The sequence below is a fragment of the Etheostoma spectabile genome, chromosome 4 (assembly GCF_008692095.1).
Source record: "Etheostoma spectabile isolate EspeVRDwgs_2016 chromosome 4, UIUC_Espe_1.0, whole genome shotgun sequence".
NCBI lineage: Eukaryota > Metazoa > Chordata > Actinopteri > Perciformes > Percidae > Etheostoma > Etheostoma spectabile.
This window is the reverse complement of record NC_045736.1, coordinates 17,089,464-17,105,744: the sequence shown is the minus strand read 5'-3', so window position 1 is coordinate 17,105,744 and position 16,281 is coordinate 17,089,464. Positions and strand designations below refer to the sequence as shown.

Sequence of the window (16,281 nt, the reverse complement as noted above, 5' to 3'; positions counted from 1 at the left end):
ACTACTTCAACAGCCATCCTTTAATTCATTCAACCTTTCTAAACAAGGAACTTAAACAAGGAACAATAAGCAGAAATAAAAGGTGGCCTAGCAGTTAAAGAATCATCATAATCAAAAGCACTAGTGTATAAGTCAAGAGCTCACTGCCAGAGAAAGAGAAGAATGTCAATCATCTGTGCATTCCTGCACTGACCGTTGCCACTGGGCTGATCTCTGTGCACTATAGAACAGATATCTTTAAATACATTTCTTTAAATACATTTCTTTAAAGAAATTCCAAAGAAGATATTTATTTAGTCTGTTGATAACACCTGCTTTGATATGTTTTCCATACCAATGAAGCCCCTACCAATGAAGAGAGAAGCAGAGCCAGAGAGAAACAGAGATGAGAGAGAGAGAGAGAGAGAGAGAGAGAGAGAGAGAGAGAGAGAGAGAGAGAGAAAGACGCATGTACTGTAGACTGTATGGTATAAAGAGAGGAGTAAGTTATTTGCTTAGGTCACCAGAGGTCAGCATTGCACGGTAGTTAGAGGGACTCTTGTGAACGGAAGAGCCCGGGCTATAGCGTGTAATAGTAGAATACAGACAATGTTTTGTTTTGTTCAAATATAAAGATAATGTTTCTTTAATTTTAGAGTGTGACTATTATAGGCTACTCAGTGGATGCTGGATCACGTTCATAGAGCAGGTTTCTGAGATGAGCTCCGATGTGGTTTGGGATGCGCAGTGCGCTTCGCTGCCGCTGCTGACTGGGACTGCTGCAGTGTAAACAAGACTGGCCGAGCCTGCAGCGCTGCTGTCTGTGGGCGGAAAGATAACGACACAGTGCCAATGGTAGTTGATTTTTCATATTAAAGGAGAACAGTTTCATCATGAACCCTTCGTCGTTTTTCAGTGCGCAACGACGTCATTTCTGCAACGGAGAAACTGGCTTGCTTTTTTAATTAAACTGGACAAATCTGTCAGCCGGCACATCTGCTACTTCTACGCAACCAGCAAATGTTGATCCTACTGTTTGATTAATCAGATGGACTTTGCTGTTGAGGGAGTAGCCTACCAACTGTTTCTTGTGTCGCAGAAGAATGAGTGACAACCAGGAAACATCAGATGCTGATGAGGACACGACTCCGGCCGGGAGTGCGACCTTGCCGCTCCGGCCGCCGTGCGACCGCCTCCCTTGCCACAAGAGCAGCGTGTGCTCCCGCTCCTACTTCGTGGTAGTGATGGTGTTTTTTCACGTATACATCATTAATGTTATATTACTGCTATTTTACGTGCACTACAACAGCGGGCAGGAAGACGCCAGCCGGAGTCGTGATGCTCCGAGCAGTAACCACCAGCGCCCCGAGTCGCGACGTCCGCCATCAAAGCCTGAGTTCCTGCGTGATGTTTCCCTAACAAGACTCGAGGGGATAAGGGTGAGTAAGCTAGTGTGATGATGCATCACTCCCACTCTTTTATTTTATTCCCTCTGTGTTTCTCTGTCACACACATTTAGCACCACCACATCACTTCACTTCTCTGATAACCTCTCAGGTGGGACACGTCCAGAAGGTGTCACTGGTGCCAGGCAAAGTGCACGAAATGCGGACTCTGAGTATGAAACCTCTGCTGTTTGGTAAGAGCCAGAACACCCATGTGTCAAAACAAACAGGAGCCGTTGGTGGCCAAAGAGGCTTCTTCTTCTGATGAAAGCAAACATGCATTCAACACACACTCATCCTTAATTACATCTCCAACCTAGTTTACACATAATGCCAATAAGTCCTGAGGCAACTATTCCAATTAAGGGCTCATAGCTGAGTGGCTAAAGAGCAGAAATAAATCTGTACCTAACACAACTAACAATGCAAAAGCATGTGGTATGTAGTCATTAGATGTGCTAGAGTAAAGATGGTACAAACATTTTAAAATGGAAGGAGGTAAAGTGTATTTGTATTTTTCTCTGTTCTCTTTATTGGTGTTTGGATCAATAACAAGCATACATTAAGTAACAGTGTTCAATGTTGATATTAATGGTTCCGCTATAGGCTCTCAATTAATTGCTGATGATTGTCTCAATTAAACTTTATAAAATAGGGAAAAATGGCTATCACAATTTTCCAGGGGCCAGAGTGGTGGTGGTAACTTAAAGGTTTTCAATATAATTCCATACCAAAATAGTAGCAAATCCTGCAAGTAGCAAAGCTGGGAAAGTTTTGCATTTCTGCTTTATGAATAAAACGATTGATTAAAAATCTAAATGATTGCTGATTCATTTACTGTTGATTGACTAGTCAATTTAGCTTATCTATTTTTCCTAATCCAAAGTGAGCGTCTGGGGACAGAGTGTGTCGGTTGCTGTACAGATTGTAAAGCCCCTTGAGGCAAATTTGTGATATTGGGCTATGTAAATATAATGGACTTGACTTCTTTATAAGACTACAAAACAAATCAGAAACAGTAAAGTATACTGAGAAAATGCTAAAATCCTGTTGACCAAACTGTGTATAACTCTGTCAGTCTCTGTGTTTTTCTGCAGAGATCCCCGGGTTTTTGTCAGAGGATGAGTGCCGTGTTGTGATGCAGCTTGCACAGCTAAAAGGCCTAATAGAAAGCCAGCTAATGGTGCAAGACGGCCAGGAGGAGCTGGCCAAGGAACTCAACCTCAGCCCAGAGGAGATCTTCAACCTTCTTGATATCAACCAGGATGGACAGTTACAGCTCCATGAGGTGTATGTCAGTTTTTGGATTGTGAGCATGTTGTATTTTTTGGTTCAGAGTTGGTTAACTAATCCTGTCCTTTACTATCTTGCCTTCAAAAGATACTGACTCATTCTCGAGTAAGGGACGGCATCTGGCTTACACCAGAAAATCTGCGAGAAATCTATGCTGGGCTCAAAGCTGACAAGGATGGTAATGGTGAGAAATCAACATTGCATTTTCTACATACATGTATCTATTTGCATAGCTATTATTTTAAAAATATTATTTGCGTTAAACATTAGTAGTTCATGTACATATTCGTATGTAAAAAATATTTCTAAAATTTCAAGTCTAATTTGTGAGATAATTAAGAGTATTTATACATTTTACTGAAAATACTACCTATAAACAACAGTGGTGGGGTTTGGCAATAATGTTGGGTGGGAACAATAAATCTTTTTTTTCAGTATGGTGACATAGTTTTTTGTTGTGAAACACAGTACGTATTTAAATCATACATGATGTGGTTCTTAACCTTTTTACTGTAGCTTGTGTGACCCCTTAAACTGAGGCAATGCCTACTTGTGAACTCTCTTCAAAGCTCATGGTCTAGCATGGACATTTGAGTCATTTTAAGAGCCATAAATAATATACAGTGTATGGATAAAGTTCATTCATATAAAACCCATCTTAAACTCATACTAGCCTCAATTTAAACATGTGGAATTGCATTAGGAGTCTGTCTAGCAAAGGGCTGCAGGTCTCAATTAAACAGAAATCTAAAGTACACACACACACACACACACACAGATAAAAGAGTAGTAGAAACCAAATTTCCCTAACCTATTGTACAAATGGGGAAAACTAAAGACTTACGCATTAGAATAATACTGTATGTACCTTCTCATATTTTGGGCAGGTTTGCTGAGTCTGGAAGAGTTCAGGCTTCTGAGCAATGATGCCTTCCAACGCTTCCTGCTGCAGCAAGGGGTGAAGAGGAGTCAGCTGGTGAGAAACAGCAGACACACCTGGCTGTATCAGGGTAAAGGAGCACACCAGGCCCTCCAAGACATTAAGACTAAGTAAGCAAGTCAAACCATGTTCTCCTATTGCTGCAGTGCTATAACAACTGTTATATAGTCTTGCGTCGCCAGACCTACCTCCACAGTTATAACTATAAGGTTTTTCCATAAATGGAAAGCACAATTTTAATTTTGTTATATCCAGCCTTTTTCTTACCTTTCTCTAACAAAGGGTGACACGGCTCACTCGGCTCCCGCCTGCATTAGTGGACCTCAGTGAGCCACTCCAGGTGGTTCGCTATGAGGAGGGAGGACACTACCACGCACACCACGACAGCGGCCCTGTGTATCCTGAAACAGCTTGCACACACACGCGCTTGGCAGCCAACACATCCACTCCTTTTGAGACGTCTTGCAGGTGAGATCACTGAGGTGCACAGTGTAGCTAATTATTATGTAACTAATAATCAATATGAAATGAAATACGTTTTAAGCTATTATGACAAATAAAATGAAATACAATGTATAATTGTTCACAGAAATGTCACTTAACCAAATTAACCCATAAACAAATTAAGTAATGCCGTAAAAAAAAAATCCCTTCTGATTTGTACCTCATTCTGCTCTCCAAGGGCGCTACTCAAAGAGTTTCCGTCCATCAGCTAGCATGCTCCCTAGCTTGACACACCCTCATAGTTTGGAGCTCAAATTGTGAAGAGAGAGTAGCAGAAAGTTTAGCATCACAAAAATATCAGAAGAAAACATCGCTTCTCAAAATAAAAGCAGAACAGACCACAAGGTGACACTGTAGAACTACAATGTCTTGTAAACATGTAAATATAATACTGTGTTGGAGAATATCACTGCAATTTAGTACAGACATTTACACACAGTGTTGACTGAAGCACCATTTTTCAACAAAGATATCTGTGAATGTTCAGATCTGAATTCATCTGTGCAGTGATTACTGAGCTCCATTATGACAGCTGTAAAACATGTTTGCATTGTGTATGAACAGTATGTGTGTGTTTGTATGCACCATACATGTTTCAATATAAATCTGTGTTGCACTTCTAGGTACATCACAGTTCTCTTCTACCTGAACTCTGTTGAGGGAGGTGGGGAGACTGCATTCCCTGTGGCAGACAACAGGACCTATGATGAAGTGGTGCGTAATTGTGTATGGGTCTGGAAATGTGTAGGGTGAGCCCTGCTAAAGTTTTGGGTACATGCTATGCATGTCTTTCATATATTTGTTAACTCGCATGTTTGTCAGTGAGTGCATAGCCAGATGTTAAGCAAACTGTGTTACTGAGTTTGAGTGTGTTTTAGTCTCTCATACAGAATGACGTCGATCTTTTGGACACCAGAAGGAATTGTGACAAGAGTAACCTGAGGGTGAAGCCTACTAAAGGGACAGCTGTTTTCTGGTACAACTACCTTTCTGATGGAAGAGGTAGGATTTCCATTAAAAGTTACATGAAAAAGCTAACAATAGGCTATAAAGGAACGACACCAGGGTCACATGACAACGCCACCATCATTGGCTGATATTGCATGTTCTCTGTAAAGACGTTTTTGGTCTCATTTAGCCGCTTGTTAGCAAATGCCTTTTCTAAGACACGTGCAAGCTTCAAAATTCACAAATGGGGTATTTACTTGTTTATTTTACCTACCTTACCTTCCCTGCTAGAGTGGCAAAAAAAACCTGAATAAATCTGAAAAAAACAGCTTATCATTTTATTTCATTTCAATTTATTTTATCTTGGCATTTAACATGTCATTGCCATGGTTTAGTGGGACAATTCAAGCACAGAGTAAACGTCAACATATGAAAAGCAGTCAAAAGGTTAAGAGTCAAGCCCATTTTGGTGTTGTTATTGGTGTTGTGAAGATTAAAGGTTATCTAGAAAGACAGCTACATACCGTTAAATTACAGCAAATAATACAGTATTAGAAAGTGTATTTAAGGTTTATATCTGGCGAATTTAAACTAATAAATAAACTCATATGTTAGTTGGGAGAACACAACTGCTAAGTAATTCATCTTGAGCAGTTGAAGCAGCGTGTGGGAATATCCATAACATTAGTCTTTTAAAAAACAGACTTGATCTGAAGGACATTGCTAATCAACATTAAATGTATTTTTTTTTTTCAATAGGTTGGGTGGGAGAGCAGGATGAATATGCTCTGCATGGAGGCTGTATGGTCACCCATGGCACTAAGTGGGTCGCAAATAAATGGATCAACATTGATCCAGATTACCAGCGGCAGGCTCGCTACCAGCAGCTGGTTTCACAGCATTCCGAGGATGAGGATGATGAAGGTCTGACTCCGAACCCAGACATACAGAGTTCTAATATCCATCAAGACTTGTAGCTCATAAACCAAATTTATATACAGTTTAAAAAAAATCTACCTAGCCTTCCTTAGTCCTGTGCACAACGCCTTTGGCAACATCCTCCGTGGCCAGTATGTAGAGACAAGAATTATTCAGGGAATGAGGTCACAGTGGGTTTATGCAACTGTAAAGATATGCTTTTGTTAAATAATGCTTGGATATTGTTATCCTGTTATTTTTTTAACTCTAATAATTTCCCATTTCAGGAATGTTGCACTAGAAACTCATTGAAGGAGTTGAGACAAAAAAATCCCTTTGCATGCATTAGCTTCACAGATTTTGCTGTTGCTATGAGCAGAAATTGCACTTGAAAATTGAAATGGCTACTGTAAACATTTCAATGTCTTACCTTGTTATTGCTGCCATTACCAAAAAAGGCTCACACATTGTCAGTGTGATGCATGTTGTCTTGTTACTTGTAATCCTCATTTTCTACCAGATTCTTCTTGAAACGTGTTGTTTGTATGTTTAATTTAATTATCAGTTTATTTTGTTTTCTCTATACATGCACTCTGTCATTCTCTCACGTTGAATAAAGGTAAATTAAGCTCACATGACTTCAGTTTTCCTAAGATGGGATGTATAAATATTAGTGGTGTCACTGTTTCGATTTTCCCCATCTCCCCATCGGAATGAGCTCTCAATTTTGACAATCAGAATCAGAAATCTCTCTCCACCCTTGCCTTCTGGCACACGCCCAAAGAAAAAACAATAACAGACATAGCTTACCGGCTTGTAGCAGGCAGCTAAAGACACAGGGTAAATTAGCTGCCGAGTAGCCTGCAGCCAGACTGCTTCAGTCGGAGATGACGGTGAAATAACAGAACTAGAAAATACTTCTGCTCTAATAAAGTTGCCAGTGTGGTCACATTTTGCCATCCCTGTGAGTGAGTTACGTAAACAAACAACAAAGGCAAAGCATGTGGGCTCAGGCAGGACTCCATCGTGCAATCGTGCGCACCTCGTTAAACTAATGGTGCATTCTATTGGACTTCCTAAACTCTAAGGAACTCAAACTGTTGTTGCAAAGTATCACTCTGCCATCTAGTGGTTTGTTTGTGGCATTGCTTAAAAAAAAAAAAGTTGAAAATAAAACAATTCATGACCTTAAAGCCAAAAGTCAAAGTAAATCGTTGGATTTGGAAAATCGTAAAACCCCTAATAGATATAACTCAAAAATCATCAGCATCTATTAATTTTCAATTAAGCTTTTTGAGATAGTTTCCTCCATCTTCAGTGCTGGTTTGGTTGAAATCCTTAAAGTTTTGTGCAGCTGTATGTGTCCTGAAATCAAACAGAGAGTAATTTAGTTAAAATGACCAGATTAAATGTTTTTAGTTCAATCAAAATGTTGACCATTGGACTATCCAACTGAACATCAGGAACATCAGCACCATATACTCACAACAGATGGTTCATATCTGGGAAACAATGTTGCTCCACGGTGGTCCAGACAGTAGAGCACAGCATCATGAATGGAGGCAAAAAGATGCCTCTTAGTAACTGACTCAGAGAAGAAGTCACCGAGCTCTAATTGTTCCACCACAGAAGCTGAAAAGAAAACAGTTTATAGGCAAATTATGAAGCCTTTTCATGTATTACAGCCTCAAGGAAGTGAGGGGTTCACTTACCTTGACAACCAGCCAAGTAGATATCTACATCAATCTCACTGAAGTCCTGGAAAATCTGTCAATAATGTAAATACAGATTATTTAAACTCATCAAAAGTTATTGGTGTACCAACCTTTAAAATAAATCCCATTTCTACTCCTGTCAGGTGCTACTAATCCTGATCCTTCTAATAATCTAGCTCACATTCAATCATCAGGGTTAATTTAACTGTTAGACTATGCGTACACTCCCATTTTAGTGAACACCTGCCAAGACTATATTAAATCAAAATCAGTTTGTATGTGAAACCATAGTCTAGCACATGTGTCAAACTCAAGGCCCGAGGGCCAAATCCGGCCCCTCGCAGATTTTGATCCGACCCGCATATCAATTTAGGTTCACAATAAAAAGTTTTGACCTTTTTTCTATGATGGCTTAGGAACGTTTTTGCTGACTTTTTTAAGGCTTTCTTTATGACCAAACTGTAAGGGTGAAGACTTTATAAGACATGCAATAATACAGTCAATATATTTGACTTTTTTCAAAATGAAAGCATGTCAATAAACTCTATATGTCTGGCCCTTGATGTGATTATTGTTTCCCAATGTGGCCCTTAGTGAAACTGAGTTTGACACTACTGTTCTGGCAGGTGCCAATTGACATATTGAACATTTGTTAATGGTGAGCCACTGGAATTCACGACACATCATGCATTAATTCATGCATTAAATCATCAAGAGTCGTAATATATTAGTTAAGCATAACTTAAGTATATGATTTGTACCTTTGTTATAAAGTGTTACCCACATAACTAAGCTCTCTTTGTAAAACTCCCACGGCAACCTGTTTACAATGCTCATTCTTCTCAAATTACACTTACATTACATACATTACACATGAATGACCTAAAATTAAAAGGGGGCTCCTTAAGTGCTTTGTAAATATGCCCTGTAACTTTTAACGTTTTTTCTTGAGTGATTTGAAAGACGCCTATCAATAAGATGTATTATTATTATAACTATTATTACAGCTGCAAAAATTAATCGATTAATCCATTAGTTGCCAACTTTTAAATTAATCTTCAACTATTTTGATAATCGAGTAGTCGGTTTGAGTAATGTTTTTAAGACAAAAGTAAAAATTCTTTGATTCCAGCTTGTTAAATGTGTATATTGTGTGTTTTAGTTTCTTCTCCCCCCTGTGACAGTAAACTGAATACCTTTGAGTTGTGGAAAAAACAAGACATTTGAGGACGTCATCTTGGGCGTTTGCCAAACACAGATCCACATTTTTCACAATTTTCTGACATTTTATAGACCAAACAACTAATCGATTAATTGAGAAAACAACAACACATTAATCGACTATGGAAATAATTGTTAGTTGCAGCCCTAATTATTATTATTATTATTATTATTATTATTATTATTAATAAGATTTTAAAAGTCATGTCTTAGCCGTTGTTTTAAGGATATTTGTCCCTTTAGTACTTACATTTTTCATAGTCTTGATAGCCACTGTGTCAATAAAGTTAGCGGTGGAGAGGTCGATAATGATGGAGTGAATGTCCCAGGTCCACTTGCCCAGTGACCCAAGAGAGACCCGCTCCAGATCGTGACTCAGCGTGTCATCACTGCTGGAGCCCAGGGTGGTGGTGTCCCCGTCCTGCAGCTCAGACATCCACCCTAAGCTGGTGCAGTCTGGTTCTCCTCCCTTGAGGTACTCCCATCTACAGGGGTCGTCTAGTGTTCTAGGAGTGTTTGGAATGACAAACACTGTCCCATTCTCCCTCTTTGTCAAGCCCTGCTCCTCCTTGTCTGTAACATTCCCATCCACGCATGTGTCCCTCCAGCGTCCGGCCTCTTCCTCCACAGAGAACACCGGCGCTCCAGACATCTGTTTACCTGCTCTCTGTGCTTGTCTCTAAAGAGTGGTAGGTGAAAGAAATGATTCAAACTTCCATGAGGTACTGAGTATGTTGACGTTTTAGAAGCTTGGCCATTGGTCACCTACTGTAGTTCTGTCCACAAGAGGTACTCTTCAACCACCTTTACTTAATATAACTGTCACAGGATTTGGTGCCAGCTTTTTTCACTTTTATCATTAAAATGTGTGGTAAATTTTTATAAACAATCGATGTGTCTGAAATAATGTTATACATTTCCAGCACAATACCTCTTTCTTGGCTTGCCTTTTTGCCCGTCTCTCAGCCCTCATTTCTCTACGTCTCTGTTTGGCCTCCTGTCTCCTCTTATAGATAATCATTTTACTGATGTCAAGCCCACTCTGAAAACAGATCAAAAATAAAAAATAAAACGTATCCTGCATTTTATGGAACTAAGGCAAACTGAGAAGAGATTAGAGCTGAAACAATAATTAGTCAATTAACTGAATAATCGATTGACAGAAAATGAATCGGTATTTTGTTAATTGATTAATTATTTCAGTGTTTTAATGCAAAAATGCTACACATTACTCTGGCTTCAACCTCTCAAATATAAGGATTTGCTAGTTTTTGTTGTCACATATGATAACAAACTGACTTTGGGTTTTGAACTTATGGTTGGATAAAATGAGCCGTCACCATGGACTCTGGGAAATTATAATGGAAATTATAATGGCCAATATTACTATAGAAAAAAACCAATTAATTTATTAATTGAAAAAACATTTTTTAGATTACTCATTAATGAAAATAATCATTAGTTGCAGCCCTAGAATAAACAGTATTCTCATAAAAAGGGAACAGACCTTTTCTTTCAGAGCCTCAAGGTAGAGGTCAGCATTGGCGAAATATACCGTAGCAGAAGAGCGAAATATAGTAACACCTGGAATCTCCCTCACCTGCAAAACAGGTAAAAAAGTAATTAGCTTTTTTTTTGCAGTGAGGGTAGAAAATCTTTTATGTATGGTTTCCCATTTTTCTGTTTCACCTCTGTGTGGGTCTCTATATCCACGTACAGTTCTGTACCTGGAACATTTCCCAGAACAGAGTATGTTGGCCTGAATGGAATGAAAAAACAAATTATTATATATTTATATTTATTTATATTATTATAAACATTATTATGTTTTTGTACAGTATCTTGTCTAATTTGGCAGATCTTACAGCCTAACATCAGATACTAATATTGGCACACACACAGATACTGAAGAAATACAGTATATAAATATACTTTGATGAGGTGCATAAGAGTCTTACAGCTGAGTTCGGAAGATAACACTAAGTAGAGCAAAGATGATCGATGCTGCGAGACCCAGATCCAGATTGAGCAGCAGTGTTGACACCCAAGTGACCAACCACACCACCTGGGGGATGTAGCATGACATTGTTTATTTTTTTAGTGTGAAGATGAAAAGGAAACAAGAACATTGCCGCTTTTTTTTTTTTTTTTTTATAACCAGAGAAAATTCTATCAGGTGTTGCTTTTATGTAGTGGAAACCTTTTTTCTCTTTAAAGTAAGAATTGAACTTCTCACCAGATCAATCTTGCTGCTTCTCCACAGTGTAACAATGTCAAAGTGCTGCTTGAACATGCCCTTCAGATTTACTAAGACGATCGCTGCAAGAACTGCCTAAAACAAGCACACACAATTTGTAACATGATTAATCACATGTGTACATAAGTGTTAATGAGGAGGCAAATAGTAATTAATTTCATTACACAAAAAATGTCATGCGTCCTTTTTATTTACTGCAAATCTACTTTATGGTCCAGAAAAATGGGAGAGCAACAGAACCTTCGGCAGCTCCTTGAACAGGGGTCCAAGTTTCAGTATAGTCACCAACACAATCAGAGCAGAGGCCACTCCAGCCATCTGCAAGAACAACACAAATGTTTCTGGTTTTATTGAAATATTTGTGATCAACAGGCTAGTAACGTATTTGTTTGTTTAGCAGAGATGGATCATTTCCATTTAAAGAGAATAGATCAACGCATTGACAGCACATAATTTCAACATTAAGTGGTAGCTACCCTAACAACTATTAAGTCTGGCTTCCAATAATTATTTGATTTGGTACACTGTTTAGATAAATAATTAAAACATGTCCATGTGCACATTCATGGACATTACCATTAAATACAGAAACAGGCTTACTGGTCTCCCTGAAGAGAAAAGTTATATGATTTAGTCGAAACTAAAGACAAAGTCCATCTCATGTTTTATGATATATGATGATTTAAAGGTGACTCTTTGTGCTGTCTATTTCTTAGGAGTTCTTCTATATGAATCAATGTTAAAACCTCAGATGTGGTTTAAGAAATTAAGTCTTTTGTGTGGCAGATTTTATTTGTGGAGCATGGGGCAGTTGTTTTTTCGCAATGTAATATTATAAGGTATGGTTTAAGTCCACTTGGACTGGGCCCTATTACAAACAAAACTATCTAACTATTTTGCTGCATAATACAGCACGTTCTTGTACCATGAGTTTTGAATTTCCGCTATGGTACTATCATACATAATGTGGTTAAATTTTATTTAACATCACTTTTTACTATACCAAAATCATCTTTAAATAGGTCATATGCATTGCATATTTATAGTATGTTGCATGTTGCATATTCACAGTATTTGTGAGATCATGCTTATGTGTGGTTGTTACTTCTGTTGCTCATTTACTGTACTTGTGTTTTTCCTCCAGTGTTCTCTTGGATGAGACTTCGAGACATGGAGGAACAGACTGAGAAGCACTGGAAGAAGCCTCCCACTGCATTACTGAGACCCAGCGCCACCAGCTCCTGTAGCAGGGTGAAGACAGAGACACGAGAATGAAAACAGAGAAATAGGGATGCATAAGTATGATTTAATAGGTATTTGATTAGAGTTGTGGTTTACCTGGTTACTGTCCACCTTGTATCCATGTTTCAGTGCAAATGTTTTTCCAAGTGAAATTGATACGGCATATCCAACCATAGCCAATGCAAACGCATCACCAATTACTTCTCTAAAAAGACTCACATCTGGTACACTGGGAGAACTAAGACTAGTGCACAGGTGGAGAAGAAGGAAATTAGTTAGTACTAAACAAGTTGGGAATATGACTCAACCAAAAATTACAACAGTATAACTTAAACCCAAATGCTTACCCACTAGGAACTACTCCAACAACTGAAATAGTGTAGTTGTTGTCCAAGTGGGTATAGGTTGATATCAATGTTCCTGCCACAATCTAAAGAAAGCATCCAGATCATAAACACAAACACACACAATGAAGCCAAATTTCAGAACACATTTCAAACCTTCAAACCAAATCATTAAAAATTCTGGTAAATCATATTCGAAAAGTGAACCTAATTATTAGCAATACATATCTCCTTTTTGCTGTGAACTGCATAAATGCAGACCCCTGCCAACTGCTGATTCAGCTGCTTGGCTCCACTGTATCTGTGCATTGTCAGTGCTGCAACAGCAACAGCACAGAGGTGACATTAAGACAACATTAAGAGAGGCCAGAGAGTGTGTCCTCTTATCAACTGACTGTAATGAGTTCCACTGGGATGGGCACTGGCAGCTTCGGACTGAGATAAGAGTTGAGCTCCTTGGCTGCAATTAGAAACACCATGGACACAGCACTGACCACCAGTGTGGGAAAATGAGTGTGTGGCAGCAAGGAGCAAACATCCTTTAAAGTCTGAAAATGGAGAATGGAAAAGCAGAAGGTGGTTATGGTTATGCTTAACTGCAAAGACGTAATGGTTTTGTCATTTTTGGTCATAATTAAGTATAATATAATTTTCACCTTCTTACATTTTCACCTCAGAAGCGTATTTTCATTCTACAATGTACACTTATCTTACAATAGATACAAAATAAAGATTGGCTTGTATTTTGTTATCAAAGGTCCATTGCTTTTTGTTGTTGTGACCTCATGTCCTATTGGTTTACACATTTCATTGATCCCACACTCAAGCCTGAAATACATTATATTAGTAGAATCTCAGGACTCATCTCAGTGTTGAGTGTCTGGGTGCACAAGGGTGCAATACCTCAAAGAGCCATTTTGCAGTAATTTACACATGTTGACTGGATGTGCTCAGGTAAAGATGTAGAGAATGATTCTTATGTTTTTATCCTTAAAGCCATTCTTGGTAAACTTCCTATTTACCTTTGTAAAACCCTTTTCCTGTTTCTGACAGCTACTACACTAGATCATCTAATGTAGATGGATCATCTTCAATTTCCCTAGTCTGCTAAGAACTTGATAAAACTGTATTATTTTATATATATATATATATATTTTTTTTTTTAACACGTCATCACTGGGTGGTAGATGAGACTTTTGGACACCACACTACTGCACTAATGCAACCTGGACATTTGGTTTATTTAAATTTACATTTTAGCATATTATTTAAGCAGTTGCACATTTTTGTTCCCCCATCCTGTACATATTCAAATATTTGTTCTTTTTACTTTATTCGTATTATTATTTCATGTATATTGTATGTATGTATATTTTTCCAAGTATTTCATTTACACTTATATTTGTGCATTGTGACTGATTTTTGCTGCTGTTACACAGGAATTTCCCATTTTTCTTGGGATCTATCTATCTATCTATCTATCTATCTATCTATCTATATATATAATATACACATATACATATACACATATCAACTTTCTGGTTAAATGAAGGTTAAATGAAAAAGAGGAACATCAATCAATCATCAAACTCTGACTGGTGTCATTTTCAGTGCCAAACAGATAATGCAATCAGATTAGTGCCACTGTATTAACAAAAGCACAGCAATCAGAACCAAATACTTGACAGTACTCACATACACCAGTGACAAGGGACCACTAAACCGTGTTGGTGACACTCCAAAGATGTATTTCAGTTGTGCAACAACAGCATGAGCTGCAGCAGCTGTTGTGTAAGCTCGCACCAGAGGTTCAGACAAGTACGTTCCCACAAATCCAAACTTTACCAAACCCAGTGCCACCTATGCAAACAATTGTTTATGTATGAGTTTTGTTAGTTGTAACAACCACATAATACATTATCATTTCTGTAGGGTGTTGTATTCAGACCTGAATAAGTCCTCCTAGGACAGTAGTAGCAGCTGCCACCTCCACCCTGTATGAGTCCCTGGCAATTATGTTCACCTCTGCAGTGATGTTGGTCCCATTTATTATGAGGAAATTCAGGTCTGGAGCAAGTCTTTCTGTCACACTACCCACCATGATGCTAAGCACTGTAAATGTACCTGAACACAATGAAATAAAGCAACACGTCTTATTACAGAAGTTATAAGGACCATGGTAAAACGTGTGTCTCTCTCTCCTTACCAATGGAGATATGACGTGATGTTCCAAAAAAGAAGTAGATTAATGCTGGATAGAGCGACGTGTAGAGCCCAAATACAGGAGGTAAGGAAGCCAACAATGCATATGCCAAACCTGGGAAAAACAAAAGTTGTTTTTCCGCCTGTCATAGTCTTTACTAATGAATATTGGTTATGAGGCTGTGCTATTTTAACTGTAGTCATACTGGAAAATTAAATATTGCCTGTGTATGAAAAAAATAAAATAAAACCAGGCTATGGGGGGAAAAAAATAAGTTTTTTTTGCAATGTCGTTGACGTTTAATTAACCATGATGGACTATTGTCATACCTTGTGGCAGGTGCATTATTCCCACACTGATTCCGGAGATGAGGTCAGGCATGCCATAGTCCCAGACTGAGTACTTGGGCAGCCAGTACAACACAGGCAAGCTGCTCACCACACTTTGTTTTAGTTTGGGTACTGTACATCTGGAAGAGATTTGAAGAATGCACACAGACAAAAGTGAGTCTTTTTATTGGCTGATATTTTAAAGCATACATTTGCTGAAGATGGGTCTCTGGTTGTCTTTGAAAAGATCAGACCAGACATCTACATCTACAGCACAGTAAGGGTCAAAAGTTACAACATTGTTATAAAATGTGCCTTACCTTAGGGATTCCTTAAGGTGTTCAATTAGAGAAGGGTGAGTGTCAGAGTATGTTTTTCTCTGTGTAACCTCTTCCAGTCTCTGCTCATCAAGCACTTCTCGCTCCACTCTGTATTTCCCAAACTGATGTGTAGAGTCCATTGAGCTGAATCTGTCAAAATCTGTGCAACTTATTTTTTTACTCTTTACTACCAATGCTACTGTACTACTGTCACAAGAACAAATGTATCCGCGTATGTACATTATATTTCCTAATGGTTAACTATAGTCAGGATGTTGTGGGCAGAGCCTCTACATGACAATGATGGCTGACAGGAAGAAGCAAATGATGTAGGCCTAATTATGGTCTTAATAGGAAAAATATTAACTCTGTTGAAATTCAATGGATGTTTGACAGGTGTGTTCCTATCCTTCCATTTTTTTCCATTCGCTAGCAAAAGTAAAGGAAATGAACCATGAAATGTCACCTTAAACTCAAATTATCGGTTAAGTGAGGCTTCTTCTTTTGAACAAAATACTTGTAATATTGTAGAATTTAAAAAGCAAAAGAATCCACTAATGGTCACTTTATTTCCAAAACATTGCTGGCAAGTCAGAAACTAAGATGTACAAATACACAATACT

The 16,281-nt window shown here is 38.3% G+C and overlaps 2 protein-coding genes across 2 annotated transcripts; one reads left to right on the top strand and one right to left on the bottom strand.

Annotated features, from left to right (window-relative positions):
- Window positions 1–459: 459 nt before the first annotated feature.
- On the top strand, window positions 460–6,658 carry p4htmb (prolyl 4-hydroxylase, transmembrane b). Its single transcript, XM_032513632.1, has 9 exons — window positions 460–1,418; window positions 1,537–1,618; window positions 2,522–2,712; window positions 2,805–2,901; window positions 3,605–3,767; window positions 3,940–4,125; window positions 4,785–4,875; window positions 5,040–5,163; window positions 5,869–6,658. Exons 1-9 carry the CDS (start codon window positions 1,083–1,085, stop codon window positions 6,084–6,086), a joined length of 1,488 nt encoding a protein of 495 aa, XP_032369523.1. The 5' UTR covers window positions 460–1,082; the 3' UTR covers window positions 6,087–6,658.
- On the bottom strand, window positions 6,291–16,035 carry slc26a6l1 (solute carrier family 26 member 6, like 1). The gene is made up of 19 exons (XM_032513630.1): window positions 15,659–16,035; window positions 15,339–15,478; window positions 15,013–15,123; window positions 14,755–14,930; window positions 14,502–14,666; window positions 13,202–13,354; window positions 12,810–12,892; window positions 12,559–12,706; window positions 12,348–12,461; window positions 11,461–11,538; window positions 11,200–11,295; window positions 10,922–11,028; window positions 10,653–10,722; window positions 10,471–10,563; window positions 9,895–10,005; window positions 9,214–9,642; window positions 7,740–7,794; window positions 7,514–7,659; window positions 6,291–7,392 (listed from the first exon to the last, which is right to left on the bottom strand). Exons 1-19 carry the CDS (start codon window positions 15,898–15,900, stop codon window positions 7,366–7,368), a joined length of 2,544 nt encoding a protein of 847 aa, XP_032369521.1. The 5' UTR covers window positions 15,901–16,035; the 3' UTR covers window positions 6,291–7,365.
- Between the last annotated feature and the right edge of the window lie 246 nt (window positions 16,036–16,281).

Excerpts from the sequence above, each read along its gene's own strand:
- p4htmb (XM_032513632.1), top strand. The coding sequence starts at position 1,083 with ATGAGTGACAACCAGGAAACATCAGATGCTGATGAGGACACGACTCCG. Across the intron at positions 3,768-3,939 it reads CTCCAAGACATTAAGACTAA|GGTGACACGGCTCACTCGGC; the intron begins GTAAGCAAGTCA and ends TCTCTAACAAAG. Across the intron at positions 5,164-5,868 it reads CTACCTTTCTGATGGAAGAG|GTTGGGTGGGAGAGCAGGAT; the intron begins GTAGGATTTCCA and ends TTTTTTCAATAG.
- slc26a6l1 (XM_032513630.1), bottom strand. The coding sequence starts at position 15,900 with ATGTACATACGCGGATACATTTGTTCTTGTGACAGTAGTACAGTAGCA. Across the intron at positions 12,462-12,558 it reads ACAAGGTGGACAGTAACCAG|GAGCTGGTGGCGCTGGGTCT; the intron begins GTAAACCACAAC and ends ACCCTGCTACAG. Across the intron at positions 11,029-11,199 it reads GAAGCAGCAAGATTGATCTG|GTGGTGTGGTTGGTCACTTG; the intron begins GTGAGAAGTTCA and ends TACATCCCCCAG.